General features: G+C 55.6%; 2 protein-coding genes across 4 annotated transcripts; one reads left to right on the forward strand and one right to left on the reverse strand.

The window, feature by feature from the left end:
* Positions 1-21: 21 nt before the first annotated feature.
* On the forward strand, positions 22-5276 carry MRPL27 (mitochondrial ribosomal protein L27). 2 transcript variants are annotated; one of them, XM_069481218.1, is made up of 4 exons: positions 22-78; positions 2192-2317; positions 2700-2767; positions 4870-5276. In XM_069481218.1, the coding sequence occupies exons 1-4, from the start codon at positions 39-41 to the stop codon at positions 5074-5076; spliced, it is 441 nt and encodes a 146-aa protein (XP_069337319.1). In that variant the 5' UTR covers positions 22-38; the 3' UTR covers positions 5077-5276. The 2 variants fall into 2 exon arrangements, with proteins under 2 accessions (XP_069337319.1, XP_069337320.1); XM_069481219.1 differs by having other exon boundaries at positions 39-78; positions 2186-2317.
* Positions 5277-11299: 6023 nt separating this feature from the next.
* XYLT2 (xylosyltransferase 2) lies at positions 11300-25107 on the reverse strand. Of its 2 annotated transcripts, XM_069482401.1 has the most exons (11): positions 24959-25107; positions 18043-18535; positions 17601-17776; positions 17149-17351; positions 16616-16696; positions 16190-16406; positions 15926-16102; positions 15396-15658; positions 14906-15101; positions 13910-14243; positions 11300-12503 (listed from the first exon to the last, which is right to left on the reverse strand). In XM_069482401.1, the coding sequence occupies exons 1-11, from the start codon at positions 25091-25093 to the stop codon at positions 12181-12183; spliced, it is 2598 nt and encodes an 865-aa protein (XP_069338502.1). In that variant the 5' UTR covers positions 25094-25107; the 3' UTR covers positions 11300-12180. The 2 variants fall into 2 exon arrangements, with proteins under 2 accessions (XP_069338502.1, XP_069338503.1); XM_069482402.1 differs by lacking the exons at positions 11300-12503; positions 13910-14243 and adding an exon at positions 14257-14366 and having other exon boundaries at positions 24959-25104.
* Between the last annotated feature and the right edge of the window lie 1063 nt (positions 25108-26170).

Here is a 26170-nt window from a genome sequence, read left to right on the forward strand (position 1 = left end):
AGAACCTTTCCGAGGCCGGAAGTGAGTATAGGGCAAACATGGCGTCGGCCGTGCTGTCGCTGAGGACGCGGGCAGCGGGTAAGTAACGCCGTAGCGATAGCGGGGCGAAGGGTAAAAGCAGAGTGCGGATCCAGCAGGGAGGCCGGGAGGTGGAAACCGGTCCCCGCGGAGGACCTCGGAGACGAGGGGAAGTGTGGGGGACGCGAGGTTTGAGGGGGCGGCAGTTGATGATCACTTGACATTTCCTGGGCGGAGCTGCGAGGGAGAGAGTTTGAGTAGCGCGTTTCCTTCCCTTGCCTGAGCAACGCCGTCCGCTTCCCGGGCTTTCGGGGTGTGTGTGGACGGTTTCCTTGGTAGTTGAGGGTTTGCGTGGATCCCTTCATTTGTAGAAAGGATTAGTATGTCTGCCAACGGGTCGGTCTGGCAAAAAAAAAAAAAAAAAAAAAAGGCAACATTAAAAAAGGATTAGGATTAGTAGTAGTGGCACATTGAGAGCTCAGTTAATTTATTCATTTAACAGACTGAGGGGTATGTGTTGGGAAAGTCAGCAGAAAACATGGAGACATGATCTCTAGCCCCTGCACGGTTCTTTCTAGTGTATAAGTCAGTACATAGACACACGTAAATTAAATAGTTGTAAATCGTGACACATGCTGAAGGATGACAGGAGGCTCAGCCCTGTGTTGAATGAGGGGCAGGAGAGTGACTTAATGCAATTTTACATTTTGAGAAGGAAGCTAATGCTGTTATGTAAATTGAAAGAGACTAGTATTGTAAAATAGGAATAACAAGGAAAAAAGAGAGAGAGTAGGAGTGGAAGTGAAACCGGATGGGAAGTAGTACTGTCCTGACAGAGATGATTTTAGCCAAGATGTTACTGGTGGTAGTGAACCTGGAGGAAAATGGATGGATTTGAGATCTGTTTTGGAGATAGAAGCCACAGAGCTTGCTGGTGAACTGGATATGTGAGGTGAACAAAGAGAAGGAATCTGCACTGACTCTTTGGTTTCTGCCTGAGCACCTGGATAGATGGTGGTACCGTTTACTTTGAGGAGAATGGGGAGTAGGGTGAAGAGTGAAAAGATCTGTGAATGAGATAATGTAGGTAAAGCAAAAGCCCAGTTCCTGAGCTTAATGAGTGTATGAATGAATGAATGAATAGGTGTGTAAAGGTAGGTAGATCCTGGTGCTGGGCATTTAACGTGTTATCTCTCCAAGCCCTTCTCTCTGGTCCTTTGCCCCAGCTAGTCTCTGTTCTCATGAAAATGTCAGAAAACTAGATTTCTCCAACTCTCAACTTATAGGTTCCAGAGACCACAAGGCTTCTATAAAGAGCCTGGGATGGTCCTTAAACCATGGCTGTGTCTGGAGACCTGAAGACGAAGACTTCCATCCATAGGCTTGTCATATATCAAGGGACTTCCATCTTAGTATGAACTTTGGTTCGTTTTCTTTTTTAAAATAAATGCTATTGAGCACTTTAGAATGAGTAGGGAGAGGTAAGATTAACAAAGGGCAGTGTATTGGTCATGGTTGGACCTCTGCTTGATGGGCTTTGGGAAGAAAGGGCCCAGCCTTCTGAAATGGCCAGGACTCTGTGGGAGCCACCCTCAGATCACCTGCCCTTTTTGTTTACAAGTACCTGGTGTGTGGCAGATGAGTGGGTAGCTAAGAAAATGGTGAGTGAGGCTGAAGCAGAAGCCTCTCTCTGGGTGTCCTACTGCTGGGCTCAGAGTCTGGCCTCTCTGTGGAGCATGAGGGTGAGTGAGGCTCTGAGGCAGGCAGTTCTGTGGTGTCCTCTTGCTGGCTTCTTCTGTTTCTGTGGTGTTTGTTTCTCCTCAGCACATTCAGACTGAATGTGTCAGGACCCAGCACATGGTGTTTATTTTTCATTCATATTTCGCTGCTCCCCACCCGCCCCCCACTTAACCACCCCTACCCCCAACACAGTACTTACACCCTGGACAAAACAAGGAACGAATTGACTCCTGCTGTGGAAGAAGGCCAGGGACTTCCAGGTATTCCCTGAAAACCATTCAAAAGTGGTATTTCTGCTCCCCTCACATATCATATTTTTCTTGTCTCTGCTGCCACCTCTCAGCTTAGCAAATGGCCCATTGAGGCAGAGAAAGAGAGTCTGATTGCAAACCGCTCTGTCTGAGCAGCGTTTCTGTTTTTTCTGCATTTACAGCCCTGCTGAGCCCCGCTCCAGCTACAGCTCTTGCTGTCAGATATGCATCCAAGAAGACGGGTGGCAGCTCCAAAAACCTCGGTGGAAAGTCATCAGGCAGACGCTATGGCATCAAGAAAATGGAAGGTGAGGAGATGCCTTGGCTTCCATCTCCCAGCTGCACCCTACTGCGATGTTCCTTAGGAGAACAGCAAACCTACAAACACCTGGCCCAGTTCTCTGTGCCATAGTATTTGGCTCTCTAGATTAATGGGGCAGGTAAGACCTGAAGAAGGGGAGGGGCTGAGGAGGAGTGGGTAGGTGTGAACCTTAGCCTTAAACAAGAGGCTCCTGTGCTGAGTGGAAGGCCAGGTGCTGCTTGTGTTGGACCATCTGGGAGTTGTTTTTGGCCAAGGGCAGGCTTAGAGGCTGGTGTGCAACATTTGGGTCTTCATGTTTTCTTAGCAGTTTGCTGTGCTGTCTGATCACTGGGGCCTGGAATCAGTGCACTTTTGGACTTCTCTTCTAGGTCACTATGTTCATGCTGGCAACATCCTTGGGACTCAGCGCCAGTTCCGTTGGCACCCCGGTGCCCATGTGAGTTGTTCTGTGGCTCCCCTCTTGTCTTTTCTAGGACCACATCTCCATGCCCCTGAGCACAGTAATAACAGTTGCACTTATTGTGTGCTTACCAAATGGCAAGCACTGTGCTGATTCCTATGGCTACATGATCTCATTTCATCTTTACCACATCCCTGTGTGGTAAGTATCATCTCCATTTTACAGGTGAATTGCCAGAAACTTAGACTGCTAGGATTTGAACCAGGTCTGCCTAGTTCCCAAATCACTTATGTTTCGCCTTGGTATAGTATTAGGCTGGTATTCTTGGTTCTCCTTTCTAACCCTCAGTTCTTGGAGCACGAGATGCCTAGTGATTTAAGATATTTTTTCAAGGCCAGGCGTGGTGGCTCACGCCTGTAATCCTAGCACTCTGGGAGGCCGAGGCGGGCGGATTGTTTGCGCTCAGGAGTTCGAGACCAGCCTGAGCAAGAGCGAGACCCCGTCTCTACTAAAAATAGAAAGAAATTATATGGACAGCTAAAAATATATATAGAAAAAATTAGCTGGGCATGGTGGCACATGCCTGTAGTCCGAGCTACTCAGGAGGCTGAGGCAGAAGGATTGCTTGAGCCCAGGAGTTTGAGGTTGCTGTGAGCTAGGCTGACGCCACAGCACTGTAGCCCAGGAAACAGAGCCAGACTCTGTCACAAAAAAAAAAAAAAAAGATATTTTTTGAGTCTTGGGAAACTAATTTCAATTTATTCATTTTTCATGATTTCTAACAATTCTTCCTTTGCATAAGCTTATTAGTAAGTGGTTGAAAGATAGCTTGAATTTAATAAAATATAATTCAGTGTGTGCTAGAAATTAGGTCCCTATCAGGTGGGGATTTCAGTTTCAGCAAGTTGGGATTACTTTATGAGGTAGGAAAGTTCTTTGTTAAGACAGAGCTATACTATACCCTTCACATTATTTTAAATATTAGTTTAGTTTTCTTTGTAATCAATTTCCCCCCCACACTCCTTTTCTGATAATTTTAGTGGACACAGAAAGCCTGATAATAACCTATATTTATTTCAAAGATGCTCATTTTTATGTGAATTGAATATATATGTAGTAGCTTTATCTTTTAGAACTTAAGACATTGAGTGTGTGGCTACATTAATAATAACAATAAAATACTATCATGTTTTTTGAGCTGGGCAGTGTTCTAAGCTCGTTATGATTATTAACTCATTTAATCCTCAAGATGACCCTGTAAAGTAGTTAATATTATCCCCATTTTGCAGATGAAAAAACTGAGGCACAGTGAAGTAAAGTAACTTGCCCAAGACCACACGAATAAGTAGTGTTGCTGGGATTTGAAGCAAGCATCCTGGCTCCAGAGTCTTTTCTTTTAATTAGAGAGACAGAGAATAGTGCTGGACTGCCTGGGTAAAAATCACCCCACATCTTATCTGAAGTTCTAAAAGAAAAGAGCTAAAAAAAAATTATAGTTAAAAACTGTATATACAACATACAGTTTATTTAACCTCTCTGCTCCATATTTCTCATCTGAAGAACAGTGTTGGAAATACCTATTTCACAAGGTGAAGATTAAATGAGGTCATATAAAAGGGCTTGCATCAGTATTAGCTCATGTCAGTACTATTATTTTATTAGCATATACTTTATTTATATAGCTTTGGTCTATACTTTCCATAGAACCTAAACTTTATAGATCACTATACAGATGAAAGTTCACATCAAACTAGTGTTTAATATTTTAACTCTAGTGTTTTTGAAGTCTGAGTGAAGCTCTGGGGGCCTTGATTTAGGGCATCTTCCTCTGCCTGGTTTTGGGATCTGTTAGTGTGGCTTCTGACCACTTGCAAAGACATAGCTCCAAGTATCAGCCCTCTGGGACTGAGCAGTGACTAGGATTGGCTGTTGGAGTGTTCTTTTCCCTCCTTCCTTACGTGTCAGTAAAGAAGCAGAAGGCAAGGAAGTGCTAAGCAGTGGGAAAGGGAACCTGAGGTAGAGCTCTCTGAACCCTCCCCTTCAGCCCCAGGGCCTGAATCCATGTGCGAAGTCTGTCCCGAAGCCCTTCAATGGACCGCCTGGCTCTCCGTCCAGCTGACCAGGTCTGTGTGTTACAGGTGGGGCTGGGGAAGAGGAAGTGCCTGTACGCCCTGGAAGAGGGGATAGTCCGCTACACTAAGGAGCCCTACGTGCCCCATCCCCGCAACTTGGAAGCTGTGGATCTGGTTACGAGGCTGCCCAAGGGTGCTGTGCTCTACAAGACTTTTGTCCACGTGGTTCCTGCTAAGCCTGAGGGCACCTTCAAACTGGTGGCTATGCTTTGAGGCCACTGGACAGAGATTGGAGCCCAGGTGACAGAAGTCAAGGGTTGAGGTGATGATAAGGCCTCCCAAGGAAGAGGTGTGCTTGGTGAAGGAGTCTCAGCGGGAGGCTCTGTGAAGTGGCTGCTGAGAAACCCTTTGAGAGACCTGACCTGGGGCCAAAAATAAAGTTAGCCGGAGTCATGTGCCTATGCTACTTGGGGACAGCCCTGGATGGAACTGCTTACTGATTCGTTGGCCCTTACCTACATTCTCTAGTGCACACCAAAGGGGGACCTCCAAGCAGGCAAGAGGCCCATCAGAGTGAGGAAATGAGAAGAGGGAACTTTGGAGGAGGCGATTACCTCAGCACCACCCCCCAGAGAAGGGAAGAGGAAAGCTTGTGCTTGAGGGTGTCACTACTACTTCCCCTCTTGGATCCCTTAAAAGTCCAGTGCCTGGGCCCTGGGAGGAGGGGTGGGGGGAGCCAAAACAACACAGTCATGTTTTCTCGGAGCTACATGTAAAGGGAGCTGGGGCTGCAGCCCCAGAGATGGCCACATGGTAGCCCCCTCCCTGCCTCTGCAGGTCCAGGATAGAGAGGGAGCTTGTGGGATGGCAGGAGATTCTCCTCAGAGGTTCACTCAGGCCCCATCTGCCCTGAAATACCTAGGACCTTCCAGTGGCAAGGCAGAGTAGGTAACAAATGGCTTCTTCCTGCTCACCCAAAGAGCTAGACAATGCCAAGCCCACATTCTTTTCTGGTTCTTGATTTATTTCTAGCCATAAACAGGAGCAAAGAATCTGGCTTCAGGAATCTCAGTGAGGGCCTAAAGTGGGCTGGGGGCAGACCCTCATTGTCATACCAACCATGACCTTTAGAGGCTTAGTTTTGAGTAGAAGGCCGATGAAGGAAATCTTGCTTTAGGAGACAATCTCATTCCTGGTTGTTGGAGGTAGGTGGTGTTGACTGCAGTCCAGTGGCTTCCTTTGGAGGACTCTCTGCCCTGAAGGCAGGGACAGAGAAGCCTCCCAATCCTGAAATTCTGCCTTGAACTTGTTACCTCATTCTCTCAGGGCGCAACCCTAGATTCTTCACCTCTTGCAGATCCTTGGCAAAGGTGACCTGGGCTTTGTGGGGGTTCACTTTGGCATCCTGCGTGGGAGCCTTAGGTACCATGGCCCAGCTGGAGTAGTCATTAGGGGAGATTGGTGGGGGCTGCCTCCATAAGCTCAGTGCTGTCCCTTCCAGGCCCCTGGAGAAATGGAAAGGGGCAGGACAAGAATGGTTGCTCCCTCCTACACAGTGGTGTTTCCCTGAGCAGGGCAGGTGGCTGCTTCCTGGGATGGGTGAGCAGAGCCAAGGTTGGGTGGTGCCGTAGGCAGTGACCTTAGGGCTTCCTCATAGCTTGGTGGCAGCTGGAGGGGTGGGAAAAGCAAAAGCATTAGCTATTCCCACGCCCTCCCCCCAGATACATACCACCCTTTCTTTGGGCTGCTGCTTCCTATGTCTCTTCTCCCCTAATGACTGGTCCTTCCAGGAAACAGGTTGGGTCCTAGAGCTGTTGGCTTCATGGAAACCCCTCTGGGTAGGCCTCCCTGGGTTGGGGTCTGCCATTGTTCCCTCTATAGAAAGGTACAGTGGGGCCTCTAGCCAAATCTTGGGGTTCTCCACTATTGACCCTTTCCTTGTCTTGACCCAGGGGGGCTCTAACTGGGCATTTTGTATAAAAGAGTATTATGTAAAAAGCTCAGTTACCCAGGGCACCCAAGGCTGGGAGGGCTGGAATTTTACCTCTCTGCAGGCCCAGAGCCCGAAGCGCTGCGCAATCAGCTGGTGAATTTGCTGCTGCCGATCCTTCTTTCGAACACTCTCATAGCTGGGCAGGCGAGCTGGCTGCCACAGGGGTAGCTGGTGGCTCCTGAGCAGCCCTACATGGAATATCTCGTCCCCCTGGGGATGGCCCTGTGACCAAGAAAAGCCAAGGGAGCCAGGGAGGAACGCAGCACCACTGTCCAGCTTTTATCTGGATCCTCTTCTGCAGATTAAGCCTAAGTTCAGGGGTACTGCAGTCTCCTCCCCTCCAACAAGCCACTCTAGGCTTCATCCCAGCCTTCCCCTCTCCTGCATTCTTTTTAGTCCCCCTAACCACGCTAGGTCCCTTGCCTGCCGTCAGGACCCAAGCATACTCCTCTCCAACTCCCAGGTTGCAGCCCCAAGGATCCTTACCTGCATCCCCAGGGACTCTCCGCTCCTTGCCACTGGCTGGACCACAGTGGAGCATCCCATGGTGCTCAAGTGCTGAGGGGGGCAGCCCTGGGGATCATGAAGGGCAGCTCCAGGTGAAGCTCAGGATTTGAGGTCAGCATGCAAGAGAACAGAGCCCAAACCTCTTCTTGTTCCCTATGGCCCTTTCTCCCTCCCTTTAGTCCTCTCCATTGAGGCCAAGGCACAAAGCACAAGCCCTCGGCATTTCTGAAATGCACTTGGGTGTAAAGAGATTGTTTTCCTCTCTGGGCAGTAGCTCATTCTCATGGTCTGGCAGTGAGCTCTGATGACCTTTAGAGGAAGAGTCAGAAGGCCTCCTCCTGCCCCTATCCTTCCATCCTCAGGCCGGTGCTTGGAGTTGGGGGGTCAGAGCCTGCGATGGGTGCAGCTCAGATTTCTTTTGCTTTCTATGCATGATGCCATATGGTGCCCTGTCCCTGGGGAAAGGACTGACAGTGCTGTAGTTGCCATTTATCCTGTCACACAGAAGTTGGGGCTCTGTGCTTTCCCTGGGGAGCTGGTAAAAGACCCTTGTCTTCACTGAGCAGCTCCCTGTACTGAGTCCTGTTATGACAATGGCCAGGGAGGGGCCTGCCCAGGATATTACTAACCTTTTCCACACTGCTGCCCTGAAACCCAGGCTGGATGCTGTGGAGTTCATCAGAGAAGAGATTCCGAAGGCCCCTTCCATACTGAGCAAACAATTGCTTCTCCTTGGCCAGAGCACAGGTGCCCTTTGGTTCGGATCGGGGTGGAGAGGCATGGGCAAGGGGTTGGTGGGTAGGGGTGCTTACGTGTTGGCTGGGACTCCGGAAGAAGTGGCAGGCGCAGAGGACCTGGCAGCACTGGGGATCGCGCTGATGCAGCAGCAGCAGCAGCAGCAGCAGGATGGCCATGATGAACACCAGGGATGAAACTACCCTCCCCCCAGAGGCACAGTCAGGGGGCAGCCTAGACCCGGCAAGCATGGGCCCATCTCCTCCCCAGACTGGAATTCCGCTCCAGAAGTTGGTGTAGGAATGACCCATTTGGTCTGGTGTCAGCTCGACAAGCAAGGCAACCTGAGTTGCAGGCAGCTCCCTTTTCGCCACCACATCACCTCCCTGGGGCAGAGATTTGCGAGGGGGAGCAGAGTAGCTTTATCCCATCTCCACCTTCAGCCCAGGGAAGGAGTGATGTGTGTAAGGGAGGTTTTACAGGGGGACAAACTCAGGGAGGGGAAGGCGCAGATTCCCTTAGGAACAGTGGATCTGAGGTGGCAGGAGAAAGGACCCAAGAGCCTGAACTCCCAGCCCCTTGTGCCCAGCCTCTCTCCTGTTATCAAAGGCTGTGGAATATGGTAGAACTTGGCACTGACGGGAGGGACCTCACCTTCCATAGGGATCAAACACCAACCATACGCAGCCTTCTTCCCAAGTGGCTCGGGGAGGGATATTGCCCTAGGTGACCCTATAGAGGAAAAGGCTGGGCTTCCAGTTTATGGAAGAGTGCCTCTGCCCCACCCCTGGGACCAGAATGGCAGTGGGTACTCACCAGTGGCCACGACTATGGCTAGGAGGCCGTTGTCCATGGTGATCTCTGCACATGGAGAAGCGATGGCAGGGGGTGCCAAGAAAGGGCATGGGCTCTGAGGGCAGCCAGCAGGGCCACAGAGCTGGCCCTCCCCAGGTGCCACACCCCTCCCCAGGAACCCAGGCACAGAGGACTAACTTCATTCAGAGCAGGGGCATCTGTGAGCAGCTCTCCAGGTTCTCAGCTTCTGCCCCTGCTCGTCCTGGCTGATGCTGTGCCATGGCCTAGTGTTCTGGTGACGGCACTCCCCTCTGCATGCCTGTTAGCTGTGACAGTCCCTCTCCAACCTTCTGAAGAAGGGGTTGGCGGGAACAGGCCTGGCTTCTGCCGAACCTGACAGACAGGGAAGCTCCAAGTCACCCAGATCTCTGCACTTCTCAGTCCCAGATCCCTCCCAGCCCGACTGCCCACCTCCACTTCCCATTGGCCCAGGTAACTGGGCTCTGTGTGCCAATTGGCTGTCCTCTGGTCTTGGCTTCCACCTCTAGGGTTCCCCTGGTGTCCGCCGTTGCCCTGGAAACCGGGCAAGCGGGCCACAAAATACAAAAGCCTCTCTGCCCAGGCTCTCTTCCTTCCAAAGCAGTTATTGTGCAGCTCTGGGGGCCCAGCCTGCCTGAGCCTGCTCCCCACCCCCACCCTATGTCCTGCCTGGGCTAAATCCTAATCTTGACCCCAGGGGCCCAGCCAGGGAAGGATTTCAAAGAAACCTCAAAAAACCCAAGCCTCCAGGCCAAGCTACCCCTACAGAAAGGTGAGGGGTGTGGAACAGTGCCAGGAACTCAGGCAGAGAAGCCGGCTCACACTTGCCTCAGTGACCCCGACAGGGAAGAGAAAGAGGAGCGCCTGCATCCCCAAGCGTGCCCTCTGAACCTGTCAGGAGTCCTGGAGCCTGCTGGGTCCTGACAAGCCCATCAGAGCAGCCGGGGTGGGGCTAGACTTCCCAAGTTCTCATGCCTGCCTGCGTGTTAGCACCACCCAGGGGGCTTTAAAAGCATACCATTGCTGGGTTGCCACCTCAGACCAGTTAAATCAGAATCCTCAGCCAGGATCATGGTTTGCTGGGCTAAAGAAGAATGCAAACTCAAAATGTTTACAGCAAGTGACAGTGATAACTAGGATCTGGTATAAAACAATGGAGAATGGCAGGGGACTCAATTGCCACAGCCTGAGTTAAACCCACAGGATGGTTTGTGAGTTCTTGGCCAGCAGAGTTTAAATGTTCTGATATTTACTGCCTGTGCCTAATAGGCTGAACCCACTTAATTTTTTGATGTTGGGAAATAAAAACCCTGACATTCTAGAGAACCAGAGTACAGCATCAGATGTTCACTAAAATAGGAGCCAGAAGAAATCATCATCTTAGCCTCTGAACCCAAACACCATTTCTTTTGAGTTCTTGCTGTTAGCTCCTTCCTAGTTACCTGTCCAGCCAGGCTCTCATGAGAGCAAGAGAGTGTCGCAACTGAGAGTGGCTCTGAAGCCTGCTTGCCACCATCTAATAGCTATGACTCTGGCTGGGCTCTTCATTTCACAGCTCTGAGCCTCAGTTTCCTGATCTGTTAAATGAAAATAATAAAAGTGCCTGCCTCCGAGGGTTGTGAGGATTAAGTGAGATAACTGCATGCGAGGTCAGCACAGTGGCTAAAAAAGAAACAAACAAACGCTGTTATTCATGGTCAGGAGTGCCCTCTCCTGGCAACTAGGAAACTTGACATGTGGCAGCCTGGGCAGGAATTTGTCCCCCAAGCTGAGCTAATGAGATCAGTGTGGCTGACTGATAGTGTGATTTTAGAGGTCTAGAAACCTTCACCTTGCTCCTCCCACATTAAGTAAGGTGTGAAGGGCTGACACAGAGCCCTGGCTATCAAAGGAAGGTGAGGGGGAGGGGGAATGAACAGACCTTTTTCACATGGCCCTCCCGGGTCCTACAGCAGTGGCCAGGAACCTAAGCCTCTGCTGTTCCTGCCCCTAAAGGGAAAACTCCAACGGTGACCACCAGGCCATGCCTGGAATTGCCTCTGTTCTTGAGGGTGCCCCATAAGGCAAGGCTGGGCTTCTAGGATTGGCCCTGGTGACTCTGAACACAGAGAAGCCAGCATCTGCCATGACCTGGCCTCATGGTGGGGGCAGGAGTGCTGGGTCAGGGCTCTCAAACAAAGCTTGAGACCTGCTGGCCCACTGGCCTGCTGGGTGGCAATGAGCAAGTCGCTGAGCCTCTCTGGGCCTGTGAGCCCCTTGGAAAAAGAGGGAGCTGGATTAGATGAGCTCTCAAGTCCCTTTTGGCTCTTGAATGGATTCTAACCTGTTCCTATTCTGGAGGAATGAGACCTTTACCTTCTTGAGGCCGGTACCAAAGTACCAGCTAAGACTGCTAGGAGAAGGCCCAAAAAATGGTGATGCTTCCCCGACACCCAGGAGGAAAAACACAGTGACTCAGCTTAGAGAGATAGAGATATATTTCTTCTGTTGCATATTTCAGACTTCACGCTGAGCTTCAGGCACAGTGCTACTCCAGGTTCTTCTGAGAGCCCTGACAGGGCCTTCCTCCCACGCTGCTCATGAGGGCCCACCCTTCCAGGGCCCGGGAAACTCTGCACTGGTCTCAGGCCTTGATGTCCTCCTGTCCCATCAAGGGGCAGGGTATGCTTGAAAGTCCTGGGGCCAGCCTCAGCCCTCTTCTAGGTCCCCTGGCCATAAGAGGAGAGACTGTCCCACTAGAGCCCAGCTCTGCAGTGCCCCCCACATCACCTGTTCTCTGGGTCAGAGAGCCTGGCAGGGCACCTGCACCCCTGCAGAGCCTCAGCCATGAGCACCACAGGCCCAGGCTGGGGACAAGGCCCCGGAGGGCAAAGCGGGCCCAGCCTCATTCAGAGCGACAGCGCGTGGCCGCAGCAGGCCCCTGCTCCCACAGCCATGGCCGACTTCCTGGGGCTGCTCTGAGCCCTATTGCACATCTTCTGTTTCTAGTTCCTCCCCCCACCACCCTTTTCCTTTTTAAATTAAAAAAAAAAAAAAAAAAAAATACTAGAGAGGAAGGCGAGGAAGAGCTGGGCACGGAGTGCTGCTGGAGCCCTTCTCCTCACGTCCGCGCCAACCCTCTGGTCCCTAGCAGAGACAGCCGCAGTAGTTGTGCTGCGCCCACCTTCCCTGCCGTCTGTGTGGGTTCTTGATGGCTGAAACGGGTGTGCTGCTTGGGCCTCTGCTTCTTGCCTGTGAGAGGGGACACCCCTCCATTGTCTATAAGGTGCAATTCCCCGGCTTCTCCAGGGGTGCTGGCTGGGGCCCTGCTACCTGAGTCGCCCATCTGCTTTGACAGGACCCAGCTCCGATTTGGGGTCGGGGGACAGAGAGCTCCAGCTGGTCAGTCTGCAGGGCTCCAGGGAAGGGCAGGCAGAGGGGCCCGTGGCACACAGTCCAGCCACGGACCAGAAGCCCTTCAGTTCCCCGTCTGTCCAGGCCTCGAGTGCGCGGCCAGTGAGCTCCGCGTGCTGCCGGGCGGCCTCCTCCACGAGCTCTGGCTGAGGCAGGTTCAGGATCCCACTCAGGCCCTGGAAACTCTGCTCCATGTACTCGTTGTGGGGTGGCCCCGCGTGCAGCCAGCTGGCATCATCTGGGGGTGCAGAGCAGGCAGTAAGCACACCCCACCCAACAGATTCCACAGAGCCAGACCCAGGAGTCAGGTCTGGGCACCCCGGTTCTTGTCCCAGTTCTACCACTGAGTCGCTGCTTGCTGAGCAGCCTTGGGCTAACCCACGGAATTTTCTGTGCCTGTCAAACTGTTAGTTTTATAAAACCAAGGCAGTAATCCCTGGATTCCCAACTTTAGGATTAAGCAAAACAGTAGGTTCAAGGCACTTTAGAAAATGAGCTAACAGTCTGTGTCACCTGTGCCCCTTCCTGACCATCATCAGTGGCTCTCAGAACCCTCAGAAGCCTGTACTCAGGCCCTCCTCCCCTCATGCACAGACATCGGCCAACTTTGTCCCCTTGGCTTAGAGCACACCTCTCTTTCCCTGAGGCCCAGCCCCCGTCCCCACCTGCTGTGCAGCTGGCCTCCATTCTTCCCTCTGTGTCCTTCCCTAGACTGGGAGTTCCAGGAGCACAGAGGACATGGCCTGCCCACCCTGGATCTGCCGCAGCCCCAGCACCCCCTCCTCTAGGCTACCCCTGCTCTTACACACCTTCTTGTGATAGGACGCAGTGGAAGGAAACATCTACTGATTGAGCACCTACTGCAACCCAGCCATTCCTCCCCACACACTTGTCCCTAGTATCTCCCAGGGGGCAGTTACCTGTACCAGGCCTTCCCTTGCAGGAACCTGCCCAGCCTATGCCTCTGTTCAGAGCCTGTTCCTGTAGCCTCAGCCAAGTGAGTGGGGAGCCACGTGACCCTGCCCACCCGCAACATGGTAGACTAGGATGGCCAATCAGGTTTGCTATCCCAAGAATGTGGAACCTAGGGACTAAGAGGCCCTGCCCAGTCTCTGTTGCACTAAGAAGCCACATATGGAGAAGCAGAAAGAGCCAGAGCCTGAGGCCACTATGCAGAGACAGGACAGGATGAGGGACAAGATGGCCCCAGAGAGATGGAGAAAGTACCTCTGGTTCCTGGTGAGACCTGAGAGATTTCCTGGGTTCTGTGAGGGGGAGCCCTGCATTCTTCCAATAATTTCCTTTTTTAACTTGAGCTAGGTTGAGTGGATTTGTGCTGCATGCACCCAGGTCTCCGTTAATTGTACTACTCCTCCTTTACATGTGATAAGACAGACTCAGGAAAGCCAAATAGTTTCCAAGGACAAAGCCAATCAAACTGTCAGAGCTATGTTCCAGACCCAAGTCTGCCTGACCCTAAAGCTTCCCTTTTTACCAGAACACAGGGCAGGAACCTGGCATGCTAAGGGATAGTAGCTCAAGGCCCAGCCTTCCCCTGGTCCCTTACTCTGGGGCTGGGGTGAGCTCCCTGGCAAATCCTACTCTGTCTGGCTTTGAGGCATCATTTGGGAACTACATCCTTACCTTTCCTGAGAGGTAGTTTGCGGTTGAAGGTCAAGGGCAGCACAAGGAAGCGGGTCTCACCCAGAGGTTCCCAGAACTGAAGCAGTCGAACAGTCCAGGCCCCTGGCCGCAGGGGCCGGCTCAGGGGAGGCTTGTATTGCGTGACCTCAGTCTCCGCGTCTACTGTGATGTCGTAAGATGTGGCTACCACATAAGTGGGGTCGATCCAGACCACGGTAGCTGTGAGGTTGGGGCCCCGGGCCCAGCGCTGCATGGCCACGGGCTCATCCAGCGGCCCCAGCAACCCCCCAAAGTTCCGGAAAAGACGCTCTTTGGGGTCCCACTCGGTGCCAACCTGTAGGGAAGGATGCAGCTGGGCAAGAGCCTGGGGAGAGGTCCTTCTCTCTACTCTGACGCTGCCTCTCACTGTGTAACCTCAGGCCAGTCACTGTCTCTTTCTTGGCCTCAGTTTCCCCATCTGCAAAATGAAGGGGTCAGACTAGGAAATCTTTAATATCTCTCCCAGCTCTGAGATCTGTTCTAAGCTTTCACTTTGAACTGCTCTGCAGTGGTGGGGACATAAGGTAGAGATGGGGTTCACGGCCCTGCCCAGAGACCATTCCCGTGACGCCAAGGCCTCTAAGAAAGAGACTGAGGAGCCACCCAAAAGCTTAATCATCTGGCCCAACTTGAATGTCCAAGTCTCTCCGGAAGAAATCTCTGTAGTTTAGAAGACCAGGCTTGCACTGTACTGGAACTAACACTCCCTCCCTCCGCACTGCGTAGCCTGTGTCTCCCAACTGAGAGCTGCTCCTCAAAGTGCACATGCGGGGGTGACACAGGACGTCTGCATGGGACATCACCAAGGCTGCCAGTACTGGGAAAGAAGAGCCCAGTGAACCCAGTCCGTACAGGCCTAACCAAGTCCTTACCCCTCCCTTGGTGTCTGTACCTCTCATCCCGCTACCCTGAGTCTTGCTGGGGGTCAGGAGAAAGCAAGGGGGGGACCTGTCCCACCTCCAAACTCTGGAGCCGGCTGGCCTGGTCACTGCGCCCCAACAGCTTCAGCGACCCCTGGGGCATCAGCCACATCTCAAGCGTCTCTGCTGGCCCCTGGGCTGAGGGCTGCACCGCCTGCGTCACCAGGTAGCCCTGGAAATGGTCGTCATAGAAATACAGGTGCACGCTGGACGGCAAGCCCCTGGGCTCAAACCTAAGAAGGTTCCAGCAGGGAGAAAGGGAGATGCCATCAGCACACTCGACTTGGCCTGGAGTCCCAGGGAGGGGGCTCTGAGGAGTCCCATCCCCAGGCACTTCCTCTGCCCCAAATCTCACACCCCACAGCACCTACGTGCCTGGCTCTTGCCTTCTTTTTTTGTAATTGCATTTTTCCCTGCCTCAGACTGGGGGCTCACTGTGGGCTGGGGCTGTCGCTTTCTGATTGGCCTCCCCATAGGGCACCAAACCTTGAGGGCCTGCTGTATGTCAGAAGGGGGGGGGTTCTCACCTGCAGAGCTGGGTAGCCAGTGGGGGCGCGGCAGTGGCGGCGTGGCGCAGGCTGAGGCGGGCAAAGGCAGTGTAAGCGGTGAGCATGACATCACTGAGCCCACTGGGGCCGTCGGCTGCGTCGTAGGTGTTCTCCCAGTAGGCCTTGAGGGCTGGCGTGCCAGGGGGGTAGCTGCCATACAGGTGGAAGTCCAGGATTTCTAGTACCTCCTGGTTCACAGTCGACTCGAACTTCCGGGCAAAGAAGGTGGGTCTGGAGACTTGCTAGAGTGGGAGAGGCAAGGAAGGTAAAGGGCTCTGGAGGTCCCAGAGAGCACGGCAGGGGCTGGCCCCTCACAGCACTGCCCAGAGATCAGCCTCCTGCGGCTTTTCCTGCTGCTGTTGTAGCCCCGGACCCCTGAGGGCTGCCCCAGCTGGAGGTCCCCCGGATTCTCTGACTGGCCTACCCTGCCCTTCTGACCTCGGAAAGTTCAGGGTGAGAGCTGGGGCGAAGCCTAGCAAAGGGCAGCCTCCCTGGCCACGGACAAGCACCTGCAGCCGTAGGAAGTCCTGTGGCTTGAAGTCATTTGGGGAGCAGCCACACCAGTCCACGATGTGCTTGTACTGGCACTTGCAGCCCAGCTTGCGGTTCCAGTTGGTGACCCGCAGGTTGTTGTCTACGAGGGTCTCACAGGCCAGGCTGTTCTCCAGCACCGTGTGGAAGAAGGACTGCAGGGAGCAAGGGAGGGCGGAAGGTGAGCTGTGGGCAGCCCAGCCCACGCCCTCCCTGGCCTTCGTGCCTGTCTGGTCACCCACCTCGGCCGGGAGCAGTGTGTATGTATAGAACTGGCGTAACTGGGCCACAAGTAGGTCGTCTGTGTACACCACATATTCCACGAAGCTGCGTGTCAGCACAAACCAGTCGGAGCCACCATCCACCACGATGCCCGCTGGGATCTGCCGCTCACCCAGGCGCCACATGTGCGAGTCACACTCATGGAAGAGCCGGTCCAGGCCCTGTTTCTTAATGAACCTGCGGGTGGCAGAAAAGCCATGGCTGAGGGTCCTGCAGGGTAGGGTCTAAGTTCTTTCACCCACCTGGCAACCAGCACTCCTCAATCTGTGACTGGCTGGAGGCTTTGTAACCCAGGGCGGGGGCCACTGAGCCCCACTCAGCCCCACTGTGTGGGAGAGGTTGGGATGAGACCCCAGCACCAGGGCCTCCTTCCCCAACCCTCTCACCTGGAATTGTCCCGGCCGTGTGACTTGAGGAAATTCTTGTCCCGGTTCTTGGACAGGAATGCTACCAGCTCCTCATTGGTCCTGGGGAGGAATGGGTGGCCGGCAGCCGTGTGTGAGGGATGCTCAGTCACTGGCCCAGGGCAGACCCTAGTACTCTCTCCCTGCACCCTGGCCCTTCCTTCCTCACTGAGAGCTGTCTGGCCATGTGCCCTACCCCCAGCTGATGCTCTGGGTGGTGGGCACTTGAGGCCCCTGAGGAAGACCACCCCATCCTTCCTCTACCCCCTGCCACCTGACCTGGCACCCCAGGTACTGACCTCTGGCTCCTCTTCCTGCCCTTCTCCTGTCATTCTCAATTCTCAGATCATCCTGCAGCAACCCCTCCCCTAGAACATGGCTGGGGCCATGTCTGGGCGGCGCAGGTCCCAGAATGAGACTTGGGGGAGGGGAGGGAGTGCATCAGGGCCCTCTAGCCCAAGTGTCCAGACAGGCCTCCCCTCCCATCCAGAGGATTCCGAGCCCCAACCCCACACCTGGTTGGGTAGTCGGTGGCACTGAGGTTGATGAAGAAGTCCCAGGCCCAGCCTGGCACCTCCAGCAGGTCCTGCATGCTCCGCAGGTACATCCTCAGGAGGCTGGCCCCGCCCCAGATGGTGACCATGCGCCAGGGTGTCACTCGCACGTTGTCATACAGCTGGGCTAGTTCCACCACCTCACGGTGCAGGTAGTTGGAACGCTAGGGAGAGGAGACACTAGCAGATGCAGCTGGGCATTCTAACTGCCCCCGCTCCCACCCCAGGACAGAGTATGACATGAAAAGGAGAAGGCACAGGGCAGGGCTCCAGCTCCTAACCACTGTGCCAGTGTGCTGGCGCCCCCCCCCCTTTCTGGGCTCCCCTCCCTATCTCTAGGTCAGAGACTCTGTGCCCTTCTGTGTCTCGTCTCTGCTCGCTCCAGATCCCTGGCCTCCCCCCACCCACAGTACCTTGTCCACATGGATATAAAAGAAGTGCTGCTCATGGTAGACAGCCTTGAGGAGACGTTTCAGCTGGCGGATGGCGCGGCCGTGAACCACCAGCATGTAGGCAATCCGTACCGGGGGGCCACCCATGGGCTGCTGGGCCCGCATCTCGTCCCACTGGATGCCAGGACTCATCTTCCCTGAGAGCAGAGAACAGGGGCATCGGTGAGGCCCTGCGTAGGTCACAGGGTGGGGGTGTGAGGGGAAGAGGGGGCTGCCTGCCTTCCAGAGGAAGCCTGGATTGGAGCCCGATGCTCCTGGGTCCCTGCTTCACCTCTGCCACTTAGTAAGTACATTACACGAAAACTCTGAGCTCTTTCTTCCTCTGAGAAGTGGGGGTGATGATCTGGGCTATGCCACCTCCCCACCCAGGCCTGGGAAGGACTGGAGCGTCCCCGTCCCTCACCAGACAGCTGGCAGTGCCGAGGCACAGCCTTGGGCATGAGGCTCCCAGCCTGGTGCAGGCACACCACGTTGGCAATCTCCTGCTGGCACTGCTTGGTGCTGGCCCGGGCCAGTGCAGACAGCGCGTCCTTGCCCACGATCTCGCACTTAGGGGTGAAGCCGTTGTCAGTGGGCTGGGGGGCGCCCTCCACGCTCCCTGTATCTCCATGTGGTGGGAAACCAGCTGCCCCTACCAGCGCCTCCCCGGCTGCTGCCCCACTCAGGTTCTGGCGGCCTGGGGCCTCCGGGGGTGGGGCGGGCGGGACACGCCGGCTGGCTCTCTGCCGGCTGGTTACTGCCCGTACCACCTTGGCCACGGGCACGCCTGGGCTCTCAGCACGGCCCCGCCAGCGCCCATGCCTTCTGCTCGCACTGCCCCGCCGCCCTGCCGAACTGTCCGTGTCCTTGGAGCCCTCGCCAGGGTCCAGCAGCCGTGGCTTCCTCTGCCTTCCTTTCTGTAAAAGATATGCAGATACAGATCACTGGGGAAGTCACTCACCTCCTGCTCCTTGAGCTCCACCTTGGCCAGGGGCACCCTCAGACCTAGAGGCTCCTGCCCACCCTTTACCTAGACAAGTTCTGTTCACCTGAGGACTCTGCACAACAGCGCTGCCACTGGGACACCTGCCTGACCGGCAGCCGAGGAGGCATCAGCCCTCCCTCCGCTGTGCCGTCGCACCTCCCGTCCCCACTGGCTCTCAGATCACACGGCACTGTGCTTCTATTTTTGCTGTGAACTCAGAGACCACTTTCTTTTTCAGCAGATACTAAAATGAATGTCTACATGTGTCCCAAGGGAAGGGAGTGGAGACTCCCTTACAGACGACACAAGAGTGTCGACCTAAGACCCAGAACTCCTACCAGGGGCTGGGAAGAGACTGTTCTTCAGCAGACTCTAATTTCCAAACGAATCCAAAGCATTCTGTCGACTAAGGCATTTCCATGTGGGAATATTGAGGCCACAACAGGGTGAAGGAGGAATGCCCAGGCGGGAGGACTACAGGTGAAACCTGAGACTTCAGGATTGGTTGGGTCCTCTGGGAAGCAGAGATCAAGACAAGAGATTTGCTGGGGGTACACCAGTGGATGACGGGGGAGCAGGGCAGGAGCTGGCAGGGAAAGGCTTCAGAACACAAAGGAGACGGCCACGCCAGGAGAGGGGCAGGAGAACTTCAGCCTGCAGCGCAACGCGGAGGAAGTCCTGGCCAGCTCAGTGGGAAGGCAGCACGGGACAGCCTGCAGCTGCGACGCTGACACAGGGCCTGAAGGTGCCGGCAGCTGGAGGCTGTCACCTGAGCGCACCTGCAACAGGTTCTCCCTTGAAGGGAACTCTGCAGTGATGTGCTCCTCGGCTGCCACGCCCCTGCTTCCTGGCTGTAGGAGCCCTGGCCCCCGCTGCCTCCCCTCAAACCCAGGCGCTTCCCTAGATGGCCTGGTCTTGCTTGAACCCACCTCCTCCCCTGCTCTCCCTGTCGCACTCTCCCTGCCTGACCAAATCCCATCGTGCTTTCAGATCCAGGTCCCAGTGCCCTGGCGTGCAGCTACCGCTTCTGCCCCAGCGGGATGCGCTAAGCTCCGAGGCCCTGGATGTTCCTCCAGCAGACAGTGAACCCCTTGAGGAGAGGCACGTCAGCTCCATCTCCCAGGGCCTGGCGGAGCAGCTGGCACACAGGGGATGTCTGGCTGTGTCTGGTGGGTGAGACGCGTAGGGACAGAGAAGCAAGAGGCACGAGTGAATGCTCTGGAGTTTCTGGGGCGGGTGCTAAGCCTAGCTCTGCCAACTCACTAGCAGTTCCCTCGCTTGTCTGAGCACAGTCCCCCAGCTGTGAGTATCACATGAGATACAGCATGAGATAATGCGGCCAGAGGGCTGTCTCCCCCCGCCGTCCTCACTCCTTTCTCCCTGTGCACTGCAAACCCTCTCCCACGGGCCTTCCCCTCCACCACGGACAAGCTCTCCGCTGCTAGGTCCTCTCCTTTCTTGGCCTTTCAGCAGCATGACTTAGAGATCACGCTCTCTTCCTTGAAGCACGCTCCTCACTTGGTTTCCAGGATACACGCCTGGCTTCTCACCTCTCTCTGCTTCCACTCCCTGACGTCTTCTTGGTACCTCCTCTGCTCCCACAGCGTGCCCTGGGGCCTCTCCCTGTCCCAGCTCCTCCGCTTCCCCAGTGATCTCCTGCAGTCTCTGGTGTCTAAACTCCATCCACACTCCCAGACCCATCTCCGGCTTGGATTGCTCCCTTGAACCTCCAGGCATTTAACTTCCACCAGCCTCCCTGACAGCCCAGCCCCCTCGGGAGCCTCACCGCCCTCCCCAGGCCACCTCTCCAGCACTCAACCCCTGCGCTGCCTCTCCAACCTGCCCTGCTTCAGCCTGCCCCACCGCAGTTCACGACAACGCCATCCCTCAGGTTGCTCAGGCCAAACACTTTTGGGCGTCATCTTTGACTCTTCTCTTTCCCTCCCACCCACCTCCACTCTATCAGGCCATCCTGTGGGGGTGACCTTCAGAACACACCCGGACTCTGATCCCTCCTGCTGCCCCCTCACTGGCTCCTGCTCCTTCCGCTACTGTCTGTTCTCATCAGAGCACCCAGCGTCCTGCTGAAACTTAGGTCCCCTCTCCCCACCCCTCTGCTCAAAACCGCTGGTGCCTTCCCCGCTTAGGATAAAAACCAGCGCCCTTACAAGAGCCTGCAGAGGCTAGCTGAGCTGTCTGCCCATCCCCTCTCGCCTCTTGGTCCTTTCCGACCTCATCTCCTACGAGCCCTTTCATGGTCACTCTCCTCCAGCCACAGTGGCCTTCTCCACGTCCCTCTATCCCACTGGCACTCTTGGCTTCAGACTTTGCACTCGCTGTCCCTGTGCCTGGCATCCCCTCCCCACCACCCAGCTCACTCCTCCCCGCTTTCAGATCTTTGTTCAGAAGGCGCCTTCTTGGTCGCCCACCCTGACCACTGGCCCACCCTGACCACTGCAGCGAAAGCTCCAGCCCTCCCTCATCCTCTGTTTCACCTTCCCTGCAGGACTTCGTATCTTCTATCATTCTATCATTTGTTTTATACAGTGTTATTGTGGGGCTGTCCCCTCACAAGATCGTACGCTCCACAAAGGCAGGGATGTTTGTTGTTTTGTTCACTGACGTATTAATATTCCTGCGGCCCAGGACAGTGTCTGGCAATAGTAGACACTCAGTAAGTATTTGCTGAATGAATGCATGTAGAGCTCTTGGCATAGGTGTGGCATTCAATAAATGCTGCTGTCCCTGTCATTATTACTACTGGAAGGGGAGGAGGAAATAGTCAACTATGAAGTCAAGAGAGAGGCCCAAGACCCTCAGACACCGTGGACTTCACTGAGGACTGGGTTCTCTCTGCCCCTCACTCCCTAAGACCTTCCTTCCCTCCCCTGTCTGAGCATGGCAGGAATCTCACATTGTCAGGCTGACAGCCACCTTCAGCCAGAGTCCCAGCCCCACAGCCTAGACCCCAGGCCCTCTGTGCCCAGCGCCCGGCCAGCCCTCTGATCTCTTGACGTGGCCAGAGAGAGCTGGGGTGTCCATCCCCATCTGAGAAGAGATATCTGCAAGAGGAGGCAGCAGGCCCTATTCTAGACCCACCCTGGGAAGGGCACCTGGGCTGGGCAGCCCCTGGGAAGGTGAATGCAGCCCCACTGCGCTGAGTATATGTCAGCCATCTGACCTGGCCACACAGGAAGCAGAGAAGGACATGCCCAAGCTTAGGGGGACAGAGATGGCAGAGCTGTGGGCTCTCAGGGTGGAAGCCAGTGTCAGTGAGTCAGGAAGCTGGTCGGGAGGGCAGGACACAGGGCACAGGGCCAGGCTGGCTGTGGTGGGGGACAGGATGTGGGAGGAGACGGGCATGGTGGTGCCCTGCACTGCAGCAGGGAACTGGCTGACCCTGAGAAGGACAATCCCAGAGGAGGCTGGGGGCCCAGGAGGCAGCAGGGAGGGATCAGGGAGGCTCTGGAGGGCAGTCAGCCCCTGCCCCGCACCGTCCCAGGCACCTCCTTAGCATCAGCAGGCTCCAGGCTTGTGCCCCTGAGAGCTGCCCCCAGCAGCCCCTGAGGTGAGGGACCCGGCTGATTACTGAGGGTGGGGACTAGGCCTCTGGCCTCTGGCCTGGATGCATTCTGGCTTTAGAGGCCCCCTCCTCCTCATCAAGGAGGCATTTAAAGTCCTCTGCCACTTCCTGGCTCTGTAGCTCTTGAAATCCTTCTCTGAGCCACGAAGACAGTGAACACAGAAATGCTCACCCCACACCCCACACCCCACCTTCTTCGGACGTCTCAGACTGCATTTAAAATAAGTGGTGAGACAGTGTTTGTGAGAGCTTTGAAAACTATCAAGTGGCTCTTTGGAGGCCAGTGATCATCCCTGGTATCCACTCTGGCCCCCTCCAGAGTGCACGTCTTAAATGCACATTGGATCCTGTTGCTGCTTAAACCCCTCCGTTCTCTCCCGCTGCACTTAGAATAAAACCTGAGCCCCTCACTGTGGTCCTTTCAGTCACTTGGGATCCAGCCTTCTTCCAAGGAAAGCACCACACCCTCCTGTCCATTCCTCAAGGGTGCCCAGCTAAGCCCATACTCCCTGGGGCCTTCTGCCTGAACTCTCCTGCCCACCTCTTCCTGTGAGAAGCCTTCCCCACCAGCTGATCCCAGCCAGCCCCTTGTCATTCTATTGCATTTCCTTTCCACTGTCTGGCTCTCCCTGTACGCTGCCTGCCCATGAGGCCAGGGCTGTCATCTATGTTATTTCTGTATCCCCAGTGTTAGCACAGTGCCGGATACGAAGTAGGACTTAATATTTGTCGAATGAATGACTGAATGACTGAATCCATATTCCCAATGTGCAGTGCTGAGATGATAATGAGAGTCATTTACTGACAGCTTAGCACGTGCCAGGAACTCCTGCAAGTGCTTCGCAGGCACTGCTTTCATTTTATCTTTGTAATCACCCAACATGAGAGGGGCTATTATTATCCCTGGCTTGAGGAGGACACATGAGGATACAGAAAGAGGTGAGGTCATTTGCCGGTGGTCTACTTGGTAGCAGAGGTAGAAGAGGATGGTGTGTGGGCTGCCCGACTCAGTGCTCACCTTCCAAGCACTATGTTATGCTGCCTGGCGAGATGGTGGCTGAGGGGGTCCAAGCATCAATGGTTGCCTGGACTGCACAACCTTCAGTTCATCGGGAGTCTTTTTCCATCCCACTCCAGGATTCCCCTGTCAACTTCAGCCAGGCAGCTGCAGAAGGAGGTGGGGGTGGGGGGCGGTATCCCAACCACTCCACCGCCCCAGTTCTCCACCCAGGCTGTGGGCAGGGCGGCAGGGACCTCAGCCCATTCAGAGACGCACAGACCCATGGCGCTCAGAGTCATTTGTTTTGGAGAAGACTCAGATGCTTTGACATGCCCCTCCCCAGAGTGGTCCCCAGCCTCTGCTCACATACCCTAGTGTCAGAGGGCTCCCTAACTGCCTTGGCAGCCTGTACCATCTTCGAATGTCCCATCTGCCCAAAGAGGCTTCTTACACCAGGCCTGAAACCCTCTCCTCCTCTTCCTCCTACTTAGGTCCACACAGAACAAGCTCAATCCCGGCAGATGTCACAGAGCAAGCCTCCCCAACCCCTACCTCCTTTTGGAGTTATGGTCTCATCTGACTCAGTTCCAGCTTCCCTCACCACCCCACCCTCTTGGTTCTCCCAAAAAAGGCAAGGGTAGCTCTTCCAGTCTCCACACTAGGCCTTCCAGACTGCCAAGATGCAGGAAGCGAAGTGGACATCAGGGCTCCCTTGGCCTTCACCCTGCCAGGTGAGAAGTCCAAGAGGACAAGGCAAGCAGAACCTCTGACCCAGAGCCCTGAAGGCACCAGAAAAAGGGGGTGGAGGCAGGGAAACCCTGACCTCTGGCCCACAGCTTAGGGTTATGGTTTGGCCTGTCCTCTCTGCCCTTCCAGGATGAACTCAGACCCCACTGGACCTTTGTAACCACATTGGGGAGAAGGTATCTGGGCCTCTAGGTGAAACCACATCAGCCAAGAGACTGGGACCCGGGGACCGAGGCTAGGTAGGACCTAGGGACTGAGCATATGGTGGTTGCCTCTGCTCCAGGGCCTGGGGCTCTGCTAAACCAGCTGCTGCTGTCCTCATTCCCTTAGAGACAGAGGGACCCCCTTCCCAATTTCCTAATGTCCTGGGGCCAACTCACCAGCTCACTTCCCCTCCCCTACCCTTCTGAAGACCCACCCAGGTTCTTCAAACCCCTGCTAAAGAAGCCACACCTCCAGTTCTCTCCCTCGGGGTCACTCCGTGTTCCCTCAGTTCCCGGGTACACACTTTGTCCCAGGCTCGTATTCCACCCTAGAGCTCCACTTCCTCACTGGCCGCTGCCCCTCAGGCATAGCTGGGCAAGGATGCCCAGGGTCCCTTGGCCCCACTCCTCTGCCCATGGCGCGCACACTCCCGCCCCCTCCCAACTTCAGAAAGTTTGGCCTGGGGCTCCCCAGCTCCGTGCAGGCTCGGGCCCAGCCCCGCCTCCCAGCCCCGGTCCCCTCGCCTGACCTTCATCGCTCCCTGGGCCAGAGACCACCCCACCACGACCTGCTCCTCCCGTCCCAGCCCCCAGTCTGCCCGCGGCCCGGGTCTCCGGGTCACGCACCACCCCCGCGCGCAGCCCTCTAGGCCTGCCTGGGAAGGGGGCACCAGGGGACGGATGCCCCGCTCCAGGTGACCGCCAGCGCCCCGCACGCACGCGGCCCGTGCCCCACTTCCCCGTCCGGGGCCGTCCGCAGCCCCGCCAGGACCCCGCGCGCCCCCGCGCCCGGCCTGCCCGCCCGCCCGGCAGTCGGAGCACCTCGCCCGCTTCGTCCTCCTCCAGGCCGCTGAAGCTCCACACCACCAGGCCCTGCAGCAGCAGGATGGCCAGCGCCGTGGCGATCGCCAGCTTGTAGCGCCGCACCAGCTTCTGCACTCGCGCGCTCGCCACCATCTTCCTGCCGGGACGCGGGGCGCGCGCCCAGCCCTGCAACCCGGCCGCGGGCGCGCGCACGGGCGCGTGGCCGAGCCCCCCGCCCGGGGAGGCGGGCCGGGCGCGCGCCGAGGCGGGGCCTCCGGAGCGCCGCGCCCCGCAGGCTAGGGGCAGAGCTCGGCCGGCGTGCGCCCGCCTTCCCTGCTCACCCCTTGGGCCGCTGCTGGGTCCGTGTGGGTCTCCCGCGTGTGCTCACCTCTTCCTGGGCAGCAAACCCATTGTACTGGGGTGCGGAGGGTCTGCGGCCCGACCTCTCTTGTCTGATGTCGAGAGTCGCGGGGGAACTCCGCCCCGCGCGGGGTGTGCTCTCGGCCCCAGAGGCCCAGGAATGCTAGAGCCCCCCGAAACGAGTAGGGAGAGGTGTGTAAGTGGCATAGCCCCTGCTTAAAAACCTGGAGGCCGCGCCTACGGGGCAAAGTCTAACCCCCTGACTGGCATTGGAAGCCCTTCACAAATCCTTTCCTTTCTCCCTCTCATCCTAAGCATCCTCAGGCCTCTACCAGAGTCGTGGTTCTCAAACTCTAGCGTGTTTCAGAATCACCTAGAGGACTTGATAAAATAGATTCTAGTCTCCACCCGCCAGAGTTTCTGCTTTGGTAGGTCGTGAGTGGGGCCTGAGAATTAGCATTTTCAGCAAGTTCCCAGATGATGCTGATGCTGCAGAGAAGCACTAGACTTTGGCGCATGCTGTTCCCCCCAACGCGTCCCAGCGTCCTAGTGGCGGTCCCCTCCCCCATTCCCATCAATGGCATCTTCTGTGCTTCCCCAGCCCTGTACAGTGAGCACTGATGACTAATCTGGTCGTGATTTCTCTAGGATCATGCCTTATTCACTTTTGAATGCTTAGCAAGTGAAGACCAACTTCCTGTCTAACCTACGTCCGTAACATTTTTTGAGAGCCTGGCATGGTCAAGCACCGGCTCAGACAAGGTCTGAGTACCTGTGACCCTCCCTGAACCTGGCAGGTCCGTGGAGCGAAGGAAGGAGAGAAGAGGTAAAGCAGTGCCCACCAGAGCGAGGTGAATTACCACCAGTGAA

This window comes from Eulemur rufifrons, chromosome 9 (assembly GCF_041146395.1).
Source record: "Eulemur rufifrons isolate Redbay chromosome 9, OSU_ERuf_1, whole genome shotgun sequence".
In the NCBI taxonomy this organism is placed as follows: Eukaryota; Metazoa; Chordata; class Mammalia; order Primates; family Lemuridae; genus Eulemur; species Eulemur rufifrons.